The sequence below is a fragment of the Pteropus alecto genome, unplaced genomic scaffold, assembly GCF_000325575.1.
Source record: "Pteropus alecto unplaced genomic scaffold, ASM32557v1 scaffold205, whole genome shotgun sequence".
In the NCBI taxonomy this organism is placed as follows: domain Eukaryota; kingdom Metazoa; phylum Chordata; class Mammalia; order Chiroptera; family Pteropodidae; genus Pteropus; species Pteropus alecto.
In genome coordinates, this window is record NW_006436672.1 from 524,803 (window position 1) to 541,537 (window position 16,735).

General features: G+C 38.2%; 1 protein-coding gene, 1 non-coding gene and 1 pseudogene across 7 annotated transcripts in view; 2 read left to right on the top strand and 1 right to left on the bottom strand.

Annotated features, from left to right (window-relative positions):
- The window catches only part of ATE1 (arginyltransferase 1), a 136,465-nt gene that overhangs the window by 37,212 nt on the left and 82,518 nt on the right, over window positions 1–16,735 (top strand). For all 6 annotated transcript variants that reach the window (XM_015590646.2, XM_006913502.3, XM_015590645.2 and 3 more), the window contains one exon: window positions 5,001–5,033. In XM_015590646.2, coding sequence (XP_015446132.1) covers window positions 5,001–5,033 — 33 coding nt within the window. The remainder of the gene's footprint in view (window positions 1–5,000; window positions 5,034–16,735) is intronic.
- Window positions 674–747, top strand: TRNAG-UCC. The gene has a single exon. It is a non-coding gene; the product is annotated as a tRNA-Gly (tRNA).
- Window positions 12,930–13,048, bottom strand: LOC112481176 (annotated as a pseudogene).

Genomic DNA, 16,735 nt, shown 5'->3' on the forward strand with positions numbered 1-16,735 from the left:
GAATTTAAGAAAGTATCGATCTGCTCTTTTTACTCCCCACTAAAACTACGATAAACAGGATCTTAGTTCTCATACCTTAGTTTTGACTCCCTGCCTTATAAATACAGATTTAATTGTCATTCTGTCGATGACTTTTTAAAATGAGTGTTAGCTGTGTTTTTAGGCCACTTTTGAAGTTCTTATTTTTCTGCAGCGAAATATGAAATAATGAAACTTTGTTTCTTTTGTGGAATCGAATTAATTTCTAAGAATTTTAGGTTTATGAGAGACACATTCTTAACATAAAACTTAGTTTTGCATTGCCTTAAAACAGTCAATTTAAAATATTATAAGTATGTACCAGAAATTATGGGGGGATGGCAAGGAAGTCTAAAGAATTATCTAACTTAGCATAAGTTAGACTCTTAACTGAATTAAAGCTTCTAAATTCTTGATGGAAAAAACTTAGTATTTTGCACTGAGGTATGATTAGATTGATAATTACAAAATTTTAAATAAATATTTTATTAGATTAGTGCCTAAAATAGATTTGTCTCTGACAATTTGTAAGATAGTAAGTACCATGTACCTAGGGTGAAAGGCCAAGGAAATAGGACCACGAGAAGTGTTTTGTTTATACAGGGAAATTTTGGATAATCTATATGAGCAGTTAAAGACGGGGAATTCTCGGGGTAGCTCCATAGTGTAGTGGTTAGCATGTCTGCTTTCCACGCAGAAGGTCCTGGGTTCACGCCCCAGGTGGAGCCACGGACCATACCCCGGGTGCGCCAGGCCCCCGGTGCGTGTGCGCACGCGAATGCGTGGGGGGAGACGCCCCGCCTTCAGAGGTCTAGTTCTTAAGGGGCGACGGCAGCATCCATAGGTCGGGGGTGGAAGTGGAGTGGGAGGAATTAAAGGGGGGCAAAAAAGACTTGGAATTCCACTTAAATAGGTACACCTCACTGATTTTCCTTGGTTTAGAAAAACATTGTGGCTTGTCTTGTAAAAATTATTGTTCAGTGTTTCTTTTTCTTTAAAGGAATTTAACATGGTTCCTTATTAAATAGAAAAGACATTTCAGGAGCATAGCTTTAATTACTTATATGTTGAATATTTTATATTACAAAGATAAATGGTCAGTGATAGTTTTACTGGAATAGTTTGACCAAATTCCTATTGTGTGTTCTTCTCTCCTTTTTATTGCATCTTCCCACCCCTAAGTAACTGGCATGGTTAGTAACAAGTCTTGGAAAAAAAGAATTTACTAAATCATAACTGACAGGAGGTTTAACTTCAATTTTGTGTGCTCGGAAAACTTTAGAAGGTTTTGTTGAGCATTAAGTCCTTCTCCGGAGGGAACGAGCACATGTTATGAGACAGGCTACAAGGGCAAACGGAGGGGCCGTCGGGCGGTGGGGAGGGTGCTTCAGGAAAAGCAAGGTCAGGGGTAGCCAGGAACAAGGGCTCTGATCTGTGTGTGTCCTTTCTCTCTTTTTAGAAGGCCTAAGAGATTTTTAAAATGCTGCCTTTTTTGCCTAAATTCTAAATATAGACCATAATCTTTTTTTTGAACGTAATCCTTATGTTTAAAAGAATTCAAGAGTAGACAGAACAGTTGACAAAATTTTATGTATTTTAGCAAGTGAATCAGATTGATAATGTTATTAATAATGTTATTGACAAGAAACTTACGCGTTTAAATTTGAAAAGCGAGATGTCAGGCAGGTTGTCCTATTTTCAACTATATTAAATCAAGGCATTTCTTAGAAGTAATCTTTAAAATAGATCATAGATAGAGACAATGGTTGTGTTTACCTACAGTTTCTAGAACGAAGTGTATTCCTGTTTGTAAAATCAGTAAGATATTTTGGAAAACATGGTAAATTTTTTTTGGCAACATTATGCCTAAATAACTAGAATAGGATCTTTCTCTTAAACCTGTTAGCTAACTATACCTAAGACACGATATGTTTCGAATAGCCATATTAGTATGACTACGTTAGAAAAGTGGTCCTACTGTGGGCTGCCAGTGGTAGTCATAGTCTTTGTTGTTGTTATTGTTATAATAGACCTTTTCAAGAAATTTTAGATTCATAGCAAAATTGAGCCATTTTTTTTATACCCATCAGATATCACGGTGGTATTTGTTAAAAGGTGTCTATTTCTACTGTTAATTTCACTATATACAAAATGTATTTTGCATTATTTTTGCTTTTTTATAATTGTTCTTTTTCAAAGTATTACCATTTGTACTGAATATAATATATGTAATTTCATTATGAAAATTTAAATAATTAACTGAAGGGAAATAGCAATGAGTTTTTCTGGTATACTCATCGAGGAGCAGCATTTTTGGGCCTTTTCATGTGTATCTTGTGATTTATTCTGTATTTACTCTTTTGGGGACTGAGAACTTTTATTTATATATTTCACGTGTTGGCAGCTTCAAGCAGGATAAGAATGTGTAAGTCTATTTTGAAAAAGCTGTGACGGGAATGTTACACATACACGTGACAAAGATGTATGTATGTTATTGGAGCTTGAAGGAGACATCAGTTTTCTTGGAGAGTATATTTATATTCTTCTCTTTGTTGTTATTTAAAGTGACTTCTGTCCTGAGCCTGGGTCTCAAACCCAGCTCTGGTGTGTGTTTGCCACACCGCACTGTACGCATGCAGCTAAAGGGAGGGCGAGGGATTCTCTGCAGCCTGAGGAGGAGTTGAGTGAGGCGGTGTCCACATTCTCAACGTCAAGTCGTTGCAGTTTCTTTTTCCCAGAAAAAAAAGGGGTTTGATATTGCATTTCATAAAATTAACCAGAGTTCTTTCTACTGATGCAGCACAAGAGATGGAAAAAGAAAAAGAAATTCTCTAGTTTTTTTTTTTCCCCCCCTTAATTCTAGGGAAAACACTGACGTGTTCAGAGCTCCCATCCTGATCTTTTCATCAGGGCACCTTTCCTGATCATATGGCTCATCTGTGAATGTAGGGTGGGGGGAGGAGGGAGAGAAAGAAAACTGGAGTTCTCAGAGGATAGAGGAAAAATAAAAGTACAGTCGTTACAGATAAGGAATGCAGACTTCAAAAACAAAGAAAGCCAACAACTCAAACAAACCAAAATTTAAATGTTCAGAATTGGCAGCACAGTTCTCTGCTGACGTGTATTGTGGCAGTCTGAACACCCCCAGAAAATCGTGCCTAAGAGTTTAGAAAAATATACAGTAAAAGTAAACACACACACACAAATAAAAAAATAAAGTGACGTAATTACCAAACCAGAACCACTTCTAAATTCTTAAGTTTAATGTGTATAATATAGTTAACAGACACCCTACAATAGCAGATTTCTCATTTTAAAATAAAAAACTCATCGTGCCTTATTTTTATCCACTGCTAAAAATGGCTCGTCTTTCAACCCTTTACTCTTGGAAGGAAAGGTCAGGATTGTCTTACATTGGCTACTATAAAAAGAATCCAAGACCACAAAGGTTGCACTGTGAATTTCAACAAAATTATTTGTTTCCTATCAGCTTTATGAAAATTTAAAATTTTGGTATATCTTGCACTTTCAGAAAGTTCTCTTAACAGTTTATATAATTGCATTGCATATCGATATTATTTAAGAAAAAAATTTTATAGTCTCTGTATTTTAGTACACCCTATCTGGAGCCTAGATGATACTAGTTAATTACGTGGCTTTGGCATGTACTAGTAATATTTTAGGAATGTCTTCACTTTAATATTTGGGGGAGGAAGTGTCTGCTATCTTTTTTAAACTTTATTCTTTTTTAAACTTTATTGTGGAAAACTTGAAGCATTCACTCAGTAGAGAGAATCGTATAATGAATCCTCATATATTCAACTCCTGTCCTCACTAATTATAATATAATGGCCAGGCTTGTTTTATCCGACACACTCACCGCATTACTTCCCTCGTGACCCCCCAGTGATTTTGAAGGAAGTCCTAGACATCGTGTAATTTCATTGAGAAATATTTCTGTGTGTCTCTCTAAAAGAGATTCACATTATTTGTATTCCCCGTGAGTACTAGCTGGCTTTGTTGTGGAGAGGAAGTTCAAAAGTGCTTGGAAACAGGCCTGCCATCGCAATTTTTGTAGTTAATTTGCATTTGGAAAGATCATGAGTTTATATTACTTGGGTATTTTATCATTATAGTAAATCTCAGAGGATTCGAAATGTTGCCTTTGTAAATAACATCTGAGAAAACACGAATTACCATCATGAATATGTATGAAGTTCTGTGACAGTCCACAGTTTCAGAGCTAACCTGCAATTTATTCTGTTGTTTGTTCATGGCTCCCCCTCTCCGCACACACAAATTTATGTTTCTTTATTTAAATGCAGAGAGACAGCATACGTAGTTTCAGATGAGATTCTGTGGGCCTCTATGTGTGTCAGCGAAAGAGCAGAGAGAAAAGATATGCACGGGGTGCGGGGGCGGTGGGGGTGCTGAGGAGAAGAGGCAGGGCGGAACAGGGCGAACGCCACAGCCCAGGTCCAGGTTGCCGAGGAAGTAACTTCGCTTTCTTCCACTCTGGCTCCCAGCCTCTTCTCTTGGTCTTGACTTTCTCTCTTTTCTTGGTTCTCCCTTTAGTTTATATATCTTTTTCTCCACTCAGCGTTTACTTAGCTTTGCCTGCGACATTTATGGTCAAGTGATTACTGATTCCTTTCTTAGAGGACGTTTTATTATACAGGGGTTGCGAGATAAAACTTTTAAAAATGTAATATTTTAGGATTAATTTGTGCTTTATTTGTTTTTATACAGATTTTTAAAATGCTTATTAAAATTAATTCAAAGAGTCGGATACCTACTTATGGGCTAGATTGAACTTTACTCTGGTTGAGTTATATGATGTATGAAAGCATTAATTTTATACAGACTTTTAGGTTTACTTAGGTGCTCATATTGAAAAATCGTATAATAATTTTTCCTTTTTTGTTCTCTTTTTCTGCCCATCCATTGGATGAAACTGATTCTATTCAAATGTGATTCTGCAGTTCACAAGATTCCTTTGCAGCTCACCTCTGGAGGTAAGTTTATTCACTGACCTTCATACTAGAATTGCTAACTGAACATCACTATTGGTATCTTTTGTTAGGCATTTATTTGATAAACTTAGGAATGATCATTTTGTTGTTACACATACATTCTTCAGTAACAGTAATGAGATGAATACAGACTTTTTTTTTGATAAGAATTCCTGTAAGTGTTTGAGCTGTTAACCTTCATAACAGCTGAAGGTCGTTGCCTCTTTTTAAATATATTTTCTTTTTTAATAAGTAGAGGGAAATCAGATCTTCATTTTAAAGAGCCTTATTGTATCGCCTACTCCCATAACTGTTTAAATCAGCCCTATTCTCTCTTAACTGCCCTGGTGTTAAAAGAGAGCTGGAGAAGTCATAGGCAGAAGCTGCCGTCAAGGAAGTTTTATTTGGTTCGAGAGAGCTTTTTAAAATCCGTGAGTTGATTAGGGAAGAGCGAAGGACTTACCTTTAATTGAGCTTTTCCTGTAATAGGCACTATTCTGGGTGCTTCATTCTCTTTCTCATTTAATCCTCATAATGATTCTGCAATGTAGACCTGAGACTCCAGTGATAAAATTGTGAGATAAAGAAGAACTGTTAGATATTCATAGAACTAGAAATCATCGTGAGCTGCAGTTGATAAGGAATAACTGGGAGGTGGGTGAGGCTTTGAGAAAGGCATAGGAAAGGGGAGGCAGCGGGATGTGTGGAGAGACGATTGGACTTAGAACCGAACACGGGTTTAAGATCTTGTCTTCAGTTATTAACCACATGAGCAAATCACAGCTTCCCTGAGCCTCAGTGTTTTTTAAGATGCATGTAATCATTCTTACCTCTCAAACGAAGCAGTGGACGTGGGAGCAGGTATAAAGTGCAATTCAAATCTTAGTTAATATTTTCTGTTCCCTTAGGCTATACTTCAACCCCACACAGTAATACTCTTTTTCCTGCCTTTCACTTGTCCTTTCTTTTGCCTCTGTTGTTTATGTCACTTTGTGTTCCCTTCCCCGATTCCCAGCTTGTTTGAATCATATCCTTCTTAGGATGAGCCTAGGTACTATGTCCCTGGCGAGACCTTGTCAGACCTCTCCACACAGAGGCATTTGTTCCCTTTATGCTTCTAAACTCTTGTGTGGTTTAGCTCAGCCTGGCACATTGAACACTCCTGGTGGCCAGTTTGAGTGACTGCCAGGGGAAACTGATGGGACTAGAGCGGTTAGTACCTCTCAGATTTGTTGCGGTTTCTTAATATCCAGGATCCAGTGGGAAACAACACTATGTAGTGGAAGGATTCTGGGCTCTGGAATGAGAGATACTTGGGAATGCCATGAACAAGTCATTCATCTTTTGATCAGTCTAAAAATGGAGATAATACAGGGTTATTAAATGAAATGAGGTAATGTGAGGCAAACACTGAGCTCAGTGCCTGTCACACAGAATTTTATAGTTTAGCGTAAAAACAAAAACAAAAAATAAGAAACTCGACAGTATAAATTATATAATCTTTAGTGGATGAAGCACTTTCCAAGCTTAGAAGAAGGAAAAGATGGAAACATTAGATTTCAGTCTGTAAAAAATCCATAATTTGTTCATGAAAACATAGATAGTTAAAAGGCAATTTATGGAAAGTGATAAAAAGATTATCATACTTAGTATAATGATCTCTTAGAATCAATTTTTAAAATGTCCTGTTTTCTTCTGCGTAATACTTGGTTGGATTTTATCAGATAGTTGTCGATAAGATGAAATATAAATGGTAATGAGTACGTTTTAAAAGTTCAACTTTATAAGTAATCAGAGAAATATGGTTTTAAAAAAACAGTGATATACAGTAATATGCCTGTCAGGATATCTTTTTTTTTTTTTTAAGTGAGTGCTTGGGAAGATGTGATGAGATGTTATTAAGCATTATCCTTTATAGAAATCAGTTTGGTCATGCACATTAAAGAGCTTATGTAAATTTATATCTTGTCGAGTAATTCTAGTCTAAGAATCACTGCTAGAGAAACAAAGATGGGGTCAAAACTTGCATACGTATGTTTATTACAGCATTATTTATGATGCAAAAAGTTTATAAATAACCTAAGTGTCCAGCAGTAGGAAACGTCAGATAAATCATGGTACAGCCAGCCATGTGATAGAACACCCTACGGCCATTAAAATGGGGATTATGCGTATATGTTCATGAGTACATACTGATGAACAATACCAGTGAAAAATACTTTTGCTAGATTAAGATAAAAACAGGGTGTAAAATTATGCGCACAGATCTAAATTTAGAAAAAAAATTAAGCACACAGAAATTAGGAGGGAAATACACAAAATGTTAACATTAACTACAGAATGTTACGTCGTCTTACCCTTTGCTTTTCCGCGAGGAGCTACACTGGGGAACAGAGGTCGCGTGGCAGGTTTCTGGCGGTGCTTCCTGTAGCCGGTGTCTGACTGTGACGTGCACTGGGGAAGTCTCCGGTTGATGTATAGTCTAGTCTTCAAAAGAAAAAGGGACTGGCAGGAACTTAGCTAAGAGGTAATGTTGATAATGTTTGAGGCTGGATTCTCATTTTAGCAGAAGCTTAGAGGCATAACCGAGAATAAGGGTTGTGAGCAGAGGCAGTTAGGCTAGATTCTTACCTGCACAGGGAGTCAGTGAGAGGCTGGAGCTTGACGTCCACCTTACTGGGGCAAGTAGCAGTTTGAAGATGTTACTAAACAACAGCAAAGGCTTGTAAATAGTCCCCACTTCCAGATTCTCAAATGTAAGGTCAGTGAGAGAGGAGCCTCTTTCTCTTGCCTCCACATTCCATTCTTAGGATAGTACGTAGTACATAGGAGGCACTGAGTAAATAGTTGTTGAATGAGCAAGTTAGGTGAGGCTGAGGCCGAGAGTAGCAGGCTTCAACCCATAATTTGGCAGGACTCAACTAAAAGCACATAAGGCCGATACTTAGATTGCAGTGTGGTTGATAATCTGGCTTCCCAGCTGGATTGTAGCTGCTCCAGATGAGGACCACTGTCTTCACCTTTGGATTCTCCCAGGTGTAGATAGTGCGTGATGTGTACTCATCATACACCTAGAGTCGTACCAACGTATTGAATTACATCTTGCCACTCTGGTTAATACTGAGAACGTGTGTGTGGAAGATTTAAATCTTTAGTGAAAAGTAGGAGGGAAGGATCATGATCGAAGCTTAGCGGTACTTTCTGTAATTTTCTGTGTGATCCACCTCCTCCACTTAATGATCTGGAATTGTATTTTATGTCGACTAAATCGATCTATTTCTTATTGGACTTATGGATATGGGAGAGTAAAAAAATCAAAATTGAAGGTGATCGGTGTGCTCTTCTTTTCTTGAAGTATTTGAGGAATCCTTGAGGGCTTTCTGTTGATATTTTTCTAGCCTGGAATTTCACAGGGCCACCCGATAGCTTAGAGGCTTCTCCCCGACACCTCCAGCAGCACTGAACTCAAGACTTTGTTCCTTTGTCCCCACACAGAGCCCAAGAGCCAGAGTAAGCCAAGGCAGGTGGGAGTCCCTTAATGTTTAATTTTGCCATTAAACTTAAGTTTTAGCTGGAAAAGGAAAATTACAAATAGAGTTAACTACCCAAACGCCTTCCCTGATTTTGAATGAAAGAAAAATAATTCTAGTTAAGACAATAAAATACATGAAACTTGGAGTTGACAATGAAGGAGACTTTAAATTTCACAAAATTTACTCTTCACAAAAAAAACTATGAAGGAACCGTGTCCCTTTGTTGTAAGTCCTAAACAGTTAACTGCCACATGAATCCAACGAAATTGTCAGGTTATAGTAATTACATCAGTAATTTGATCTGCTGTCACTTGAATAGAGCCATGTGTGGAGTCAGTTACTTCCCTCTGTGGGGGCTGACCCTTTTACATTCCTGTAAGCTGAAGACTAATAGAGCTCATTAAGCTTTATGGGAAGAGAGCTTTTATCACCTCGTCAAGTCGGGCAGCGCATTTCCATTATATTCCTAATTTCGTGGGGCTCTGTAGCCGCTGATGTGCAGTCCCCCGCTAGGACCTCTCCCTCACGCACATTTTTATTGACATTTCTAAGTCTGAATTACATTTTGTGTGGCACCACTTACAGATGTCTTCAATTAAATGTAGGTAAATAAAAGGGATTATATATCAGAGGCTAAAAGATTCTTGAAATTCTCTCCCGAGTCAGACGTTGCCAGCCAATCTCGTGGGGTGCAGTTCCATTGTCATTTTGGAGGCAGAGCGCTACAGGAGAGGCATTTGTAAGAAAAGTTAAACCATGTGTGAATGTAGGTCACTTAGATTTCTCTGCATATCTGTCCTATTTCTTCACTTCGTAGCAATTCATAGCTTCATTAACAGTAATTAAGTTTTTGAGAAGTTAGCACCTGTAGTGTATGGGTACTGTGCTAAGCTCTTTGCTTACATTGTTTTAATTCTCACAGAATGTCTGTTAGGTAGATCATCCCAATTTTATGAAGAAAATTGAGCCTGGAGAGGTGGATTAGTTAAATCCACCTCGATATTCTAGCTACTCGTTCGTATGTGGCACCAGTAACAAGCTAGGAGAGAAGAAATGGAACGATACTGCCAGAAAGACTCCTAGTTACATGCAGTGACTTAGTAACATTTGAAGGAAGATAGAAGTTTGAGAGGCATTTTGTAAACACTAGAGCAAGGTTTCTCAGCTTTGGCACTGTCGACATTTTGAGTTGTGAAATCTTGTTTGTAGGTGCTGTCCTGTGCATTATGTGATGCTTAGCAACGTTCCTGGCTTCTTCCCAATAGATGCCAGTAGTGCCCATCCCCCTGGAGTTGAAACAAAATGCCTCTAGACTTTGCCAAGTGTCCTTAGTGGGAAAATTGGCTCCCTGTTGAAAACCACAGTCCTAGAGCAGCCTTAAAAAACAAAAACAAAGAGATACAGTTAATAAGCCAATAGTGAAGATAATAGCAATGATAACATTTTCAAAAGGCAAGAAAAAGAAGAAAAAGTGAACACAGAACAAGTGAGACAAATAGAAAATAAATGAGATGGTCCGCTTAAATCTCCCTGTATCTATCATCACATTAAATACAAATGATCTAAACCAATACTCTGCTCTGTGGAAATGTTCTATATCTTCACTGTTCAAAACATAAGAAAACTGGAGTAGCTATATCCACATATGACAAAGTAGACTTCAAGCAAAGGCTGTTTCGTAATGATTAGATGGTCAGCTCATCCTGTGAAGACACGGTAATGGAACGTGATATCCTTAATCACAAGCTCAGAGCGCATGGAGCAAAAACTAATGGAACTGAAATCGTCCGGTCCACAGTCATGGCTAGGCACTTTAGGACAACTTTCTCCATAACTGGTAGAACAATAAGACAAAAGTAGAAAGACTGTAGAAGATTTAAACAACACTGCCACACAGTTTCACTTAGTGGACATCTGTCGAACACTGTACCCAACAACAAAGTACATACTTTTTTACATACACAGGGAGCATTCACTAAGACATACCATATGCTGTACCACTTATGCAGACTTCAGTAATTGAAAAGGATTGAAACGATCTCTGATCAAAATCTAATTAAATTAGAATCAGTAACAAAAAGAACTCATAGCTCAGTAATAATACAAATAACTTAGTTAAGAAACGGGCCAAAGACTTGCTTATATATTTCACTAGAGAAAACATACAGATGGCTAAGTAAGCACATGAAAAGATGCTCACCATCATTAGGGAAATACAAATTAAAACCACAACGAGGTACTGCTGCTATAAACCCACTGGAATGGCTATAATTGAAAGACAGTAACAAGTGTTGGCAAGATGTGGAGAAATTGGAACCCTCATACACTGCTCGCCACAGTTTGTAGTTCCTCAGAATTTTAAAGGTAAGGTTACCGTGTGACCCAGAAGTTCTACTCCTAGGAATACACCCAAGCGAAATGCAAGTACACGTCCAAACAGACTTGTATGTGAATGTTCATGGTAGCGTTATTTATAATGGCCACAAGCTGGAAATAATTTCAGTGGCCAACAGCTGGTGAATGGGTAAGCACCTTGTGATGTGTCCTCATTTTGCCAGTGAAAAAGAACAAACCATGCCACATGCTACATGGATAAACCTTTAAAATATTACGCTCGATGAAAGAAGCCAGGCGCAGGGGACCCTGTGTGTTGTGTTTCCATTTATATAAAGTATCCAGACAGCACATTTACAGTCAGAAAGCAGAGGCGGTCGCCTGGGGTTAGAGGGAGCTGAGGAGGACTGACCGCAGGTGGGCTGGCGGGAATTTCGGGGAATCACAGAAATGTTCCCAAATTGGATTGTGCTAATAGTTTCACAGTTCCGTAAATTTGCTAAAAATCATAGAATTCTACTCTTAAAGTGGGTGAATTTTGTCATATCTATAGCATACCTCAATAAAACTGTTTTTTTTAAAGCATATGTCATTTCTTCATTCTTTAATTTCCCAGACGGTAGAGAAGACCTGACCCAGCGCGGCGCCTTGCTTCTGCGCTGCGTCTCTGCGTGGGCTCAGGGTGCTCACAGTTGCAGTGTTCTGTGTACTGAAGAACGTGTTGAAGCTGATACTTCAATGTTAACTCTTTAGTCAGTACTCTTAATGTTAACTAATGGCAGCCGTTAATTTTTTGATAGCTTGTAAAACTTGTAAAACCATCTTTCCAAGCCTCTTTTGGAGTTGAGAACGTCTTTGCTTCTCACTTAGAGCATTGTGATAGCCTGGGTAAATTAATATGTGCCTTTTTGGTTGTGCATGTGTATGTGTGTGTGTGTGTTTGTGCACAGATTACAAGCCTCAGCTAGCGGGGGTGGGGTCTGCCATAGTCACTGGCTTTGGAGCAAGTGGTAGATTTCATGACACTGTTGGGGGAAAAAAAGGACCCTACGAACCTAAACCATCTCTTCAGTCTGTCAGCAAAAGAACTGTCATTGCTTGGGGCGGCTCTGGTAGATATCAGGATATTTCTGGCGGCCAGAATTTGGAAGAGGGAATGGCTGTCACCCAAACTGGGTGCTGCGGAAATGAAGGGAGCTTGCAGAGGTGGCCGCGGAGGGGCGAGGTGGGCAGAAGGTTGGGTTGCTTAATTTAGGGAGGGAGTTCAAACAATTCCGCCGAGCAAGGAGAACGCTGAGCATCAGCTGTGCAGAGAGCAGACCTGAGCTGGTGCCCTGGGGCAGCTTTACCTGCTCTGGTGTGGTGCGTGGGACAGCCAGCTGTGGCTAAGGAGCCAGGCCCGGGGCGGGCAGAGGTGTCGAAAGCGGGGCTAGATCTTCTCGGAGGAGAGTTGTCACGCTGCCACTAGTGTAAATAACCAGAAGTAGAAAGCCAGGCTGTGGCTTAGTCCACAGGGCCAAGGTGGGACTGTGAGTGAGGATTGCTTTTTTCCTAGTTACATGAGTTGGGAGAGAGAGTCCTGTGGTTTTCGGGCTGAGCCCCATCCTGTAGAAGCAGAGATCTACCAGGCAAGGTAGTTTTGGCCAGCAGCACCAGGTAGAGTTATGGAGCCAAATCCCTCAAGTCATTTGGAATTGTCATTTGATTGCTGTCCCCTCCAGTGTGTCCTAGGGCTTGTTGGGCAGTTCTCGCTGAGCTGGGGCTGCTACCAAGGCCACTGACAAAGAATCAGTTGAACTCAAGACGTTGCTCCTTGCCTTCAGTTCACTTCAGTAAGTAGTGCGTGAACATCTTCTGTGTGGTAGTCGAAGTAGTATTCCTTGGTCCCACAGAGGCACTCAGAAAATGCTGGTTGAGTAGATGAATGAACTTACTTCTGCTTGGTTTCTGGATATCACATGATAGTTGAACCAGTGTACGTTGAAACTCTCTATTTTTTTTTTATTTTTTATTTTTTTAAATTTATTTTTTATGCCTACAGCACCTGGTATTCCTAGGTGGGCTCCCATCCAAGTATTAACCAGGCCCGACCCTGCTTAGCTTCCGAGATCAGACGAGAATGGGCACATTCAGGGTGGCATGGCCATAGACAGAACTTTATATTTCATGGTGAAATTATATTAACTGGAGGTCTTTTCCTGGAAACCTATCTCATATGACAAAAATTTCAAAAATTTTTCTGAGAATAAAAGAGAGTACACTAGAATAGAAAACCAAACATTAAATAGAAAAATGCCATAAATTTCCTTGCTCAAGATTTTTCTACATGGGCTTTGATTTTTTTAGGCATCTTTAAGGCCAAATTTAAGATGTCTTTGTGCCAGATCAGTCTTCCTTTAGCGAGTAGTGGTATTCATCCTTACTCCAGGGATCTTTCAGCTGTGTTCAAAATCAGGGTCATCTGCCTTGACGATTTTCACTACCCATTAGATGTGCATGAATGCTTCAGAAAATGTTTGAATGGTAAATCCTGGGGTGGATTAGTTTCCATGGGAATGTCAGCCTGTTTGATGTTGGCAGTCATTGAGTTCTAAATAAAAATGTCAGTTTGGGTTGTCACAGTGGACCAGTCCTCCCTCCCTCCAGTAAGAAAGATTGGAAAAGCAGGAGTCTCAAATTGAACTGACATTAAGTAAGGGCTCACATTAAAAAAGTAACTCTTGATTCTGAAATGACCGTTGCAGTATTCAATAAATATTAACTAATCTGTGGAAATGAGAAGTTTGGGATTCTTTACTTTTCTTTGTGAGCATTTTGATTAATGTGTTACTGAAAGTCTTTTTGTTGGATAATTAGGATTTAAAATATAAGGAAATTTCAAAGTAAACAGTTAACATATTAACATCTCAGTTTTTATCAGTTTCTTCTGTAGTAAAAACGCAGAAATAAAGTCCTTTCTTATTCCTATCACATTTACTAAAACCATTTACCTTACCATAAATCTTTCCTCAATTACTTAGGCTTTGTTAAGTTCAAACTTTTGTCATTACAGTGCTTCTAGTTTTAAGTTGCAAATATTAAGGCAAACTTTTTTGCTTCTTTTGAAGCATTTCAGTTTCTAAGAATTATGTTATTGAGAAATAATTTCTTGATTCGTCCTTGGTTTAGTAAATTGCTGAAGAAGTATCTTAATTCATTATGTCGACTAGAACGTGTTACTACATTGTGATTGGGTTTTAGCATGGTGTGCCGTAGAAGCAGTGTCCAGTGAGAGAAACCCTGAACTGGAAGTTGGGAATTCCAGGTTTTGGTTCTTCTTAGCATTTTCCTAAATTGGCTTTGTGCCCCTTAATCGCCCTGACCCTCACTCTCTCACAAAGTAAGAGATTCTCGGATGAAGAGGGCCCACAAAGCTGAGTGAATTTAGTCAACGTTTTAACATTTTTTTATAGCTTTTTTTCAAACTCGAGTATTATAAATCGGGCCAGCACACTTCCCCAACCTACAGCTTGAAACAGCCCCTCGAGCTTTGTCTTTCACTGTGCTTTTGTAGGTTCTTGAGCAAGCTGACACTACTTAGAGCAGTTCTCCTCACGTTTTAAATGAAAGTGTTATCCTATTACCTTGCATTTATGCATGTATTTCTTATTTTTCCCCTTAATATGATCTCAACTATCAATATTAATTATATCTTTTTAATAAACTAATACCTTCTGTTTCACAGAACTGAGAGGTAGGTAACTGAGAACTGCTTGTCGTGTATAAACATTTTAGCAGACTGAGAAAGTGCATCAATACACACATCACAGCTTTCTTAAACATCCTTTTTACACCTTCTCTAAGTGGCAGAGATGAACATGTTTGTTGACATGACCCAAAGATAATAGCCATTCTGTGGCATATGTAAATAAGGAAAAGTATATAAACTTAAAATTATGCTCATTGTTTTAGTGTTCATTCTTACTTAGGAACTACATAGGAATCCAAATGTTATTCATTACATTTCTAGATTGACATTAATTCACATGTTGAAATTATGTAAGAATCTTTGAAATTATATTTAAGCCATCATAAACCGTGATAAATAAAAATATCAGTTGCTCAGCATTACTAATCATTCGAGAAATGTAGATCAAAACCACAATGAACTACCATCTTCACACCCGTTAAGGTGGCTAGTATCAAAAAAAACAGAAAACAGTAAATGTTGGCGTGGATGTAGAGAAATTGGAACTTCTGTGCATTGCTGGTGGACATGTAAAATGGTGCAGCCTCTATGGAAAAGTGTTGTGGTTCCTCAAAAAATTAAAAATAGAACTGCCATATGACCCAGCAGTTCCCCTTCGAGTATATACACAACAGAATTCAAAGTAGGGACTCAGGTAGATACTGTATACCAGTGTTCATAGAAGCATCGTTTACAATAGCCAGAAGGTTGAAGCAACGCAAGTGTCTTTTGGCATATAAATGGATAAACAAAATGTGGTATATACATACAATGGGATATTATTATTCAGCCTTAAAAAAGAAAAATATTCTGTCACATGTTACAGCATGAGTGAACCTTAAGGACATTATGCTAGGTGAAATAAGCCAGTAAGAAAAGGGTGCAGATACTTATGATTCCAGTTATCGGAGTTACCAGGAGTAGTCAGATTCATAGAGACAGAAAATCGAATGGTTGGCGAAGAGGGTAAAGGGGATCAAATATATGGTGACAGAAAGCTCCACAATGTGAATCTATTTCATGCCACTGAAATGTAGACTCAAAAATGGTTAAAATGGTAATTTCGTTACATATATTTTAACAAAATTTAAAAAGATTTTTAAATGTCACAATTATAATTCAGTTTAGTTGAACACAAATTTATATTTTTCAAAATTTAAGCATTATCTAGGAATAATATTAACTTTAAATTAGTAAACTATTCTCCATTAAAAACTGATATTATTTTTAAAAACCCATTCATATACTTAATGCTAATAAATTTGAGAGAAGACAGTCTTTTTTCTTAAACCAAAATTATTAAACCAGTTGATTTATCTTAAACATGGTTCTGAGCTGGCAATTTCTGTGAGGAGTTTCTTTTCTGTGAATTTGGAGAATATTTGATTTATATAAATGCTTATTTCTAGAAATAAATTTTACAGAGCTCCTCTAAAAGACGTAATAGTGTGATTTATTAATAACCTCTAGAGGTGGAAAATATTTCACATAGGAGAAGTAAAGACTTTTCTGAATTACAAATTCACAAACAGAGAGAGAGCTCTTAGCACCAGTTCTACGACTTCAGCTATAGATCACAAGCAAACACAGAGCTCATCGGTTTAGACCTCAAAGAGCTGTTCTCCTATTCGGTAAATCTGACAAACCAGATTTTCTGGCCTTTCTCGTTCAGCGCAGCCTAGATCTCCATCATCTGTCCAACAGAGATCGTGAACAAAACCCAACCATAGCTGCCACTAGTGGGGATAAGTTACCCGTTGTAGGAGAACTGGAAACAAAACAAAAGCACAAATTTAATAGAATGAAAAAAGCAAAGTTAGAGCTCTTGCTGTATGGGAATCTCTTTGAAAATCAAGAAAAGATAAGAGGACATGCTGAGCTTAACAGATTGTGAGGGCGCTTCTAAGTTGACTTAGCTCCACCTGGCGAGTTCACTTGAGCTCCTTGGTGAGTGATCCAAACCGTTAAACTATAATTTTCAAAAAGGTAAAATCATGACCTTCATGCAAATAGAGCACGAACACATGTCAAATTCTGTTTGACTCATTAATTAATGCAGGAACCAGTAAGAAGACATTAAAACTGGTACAAGGAGCATTTGAGAGAATGTT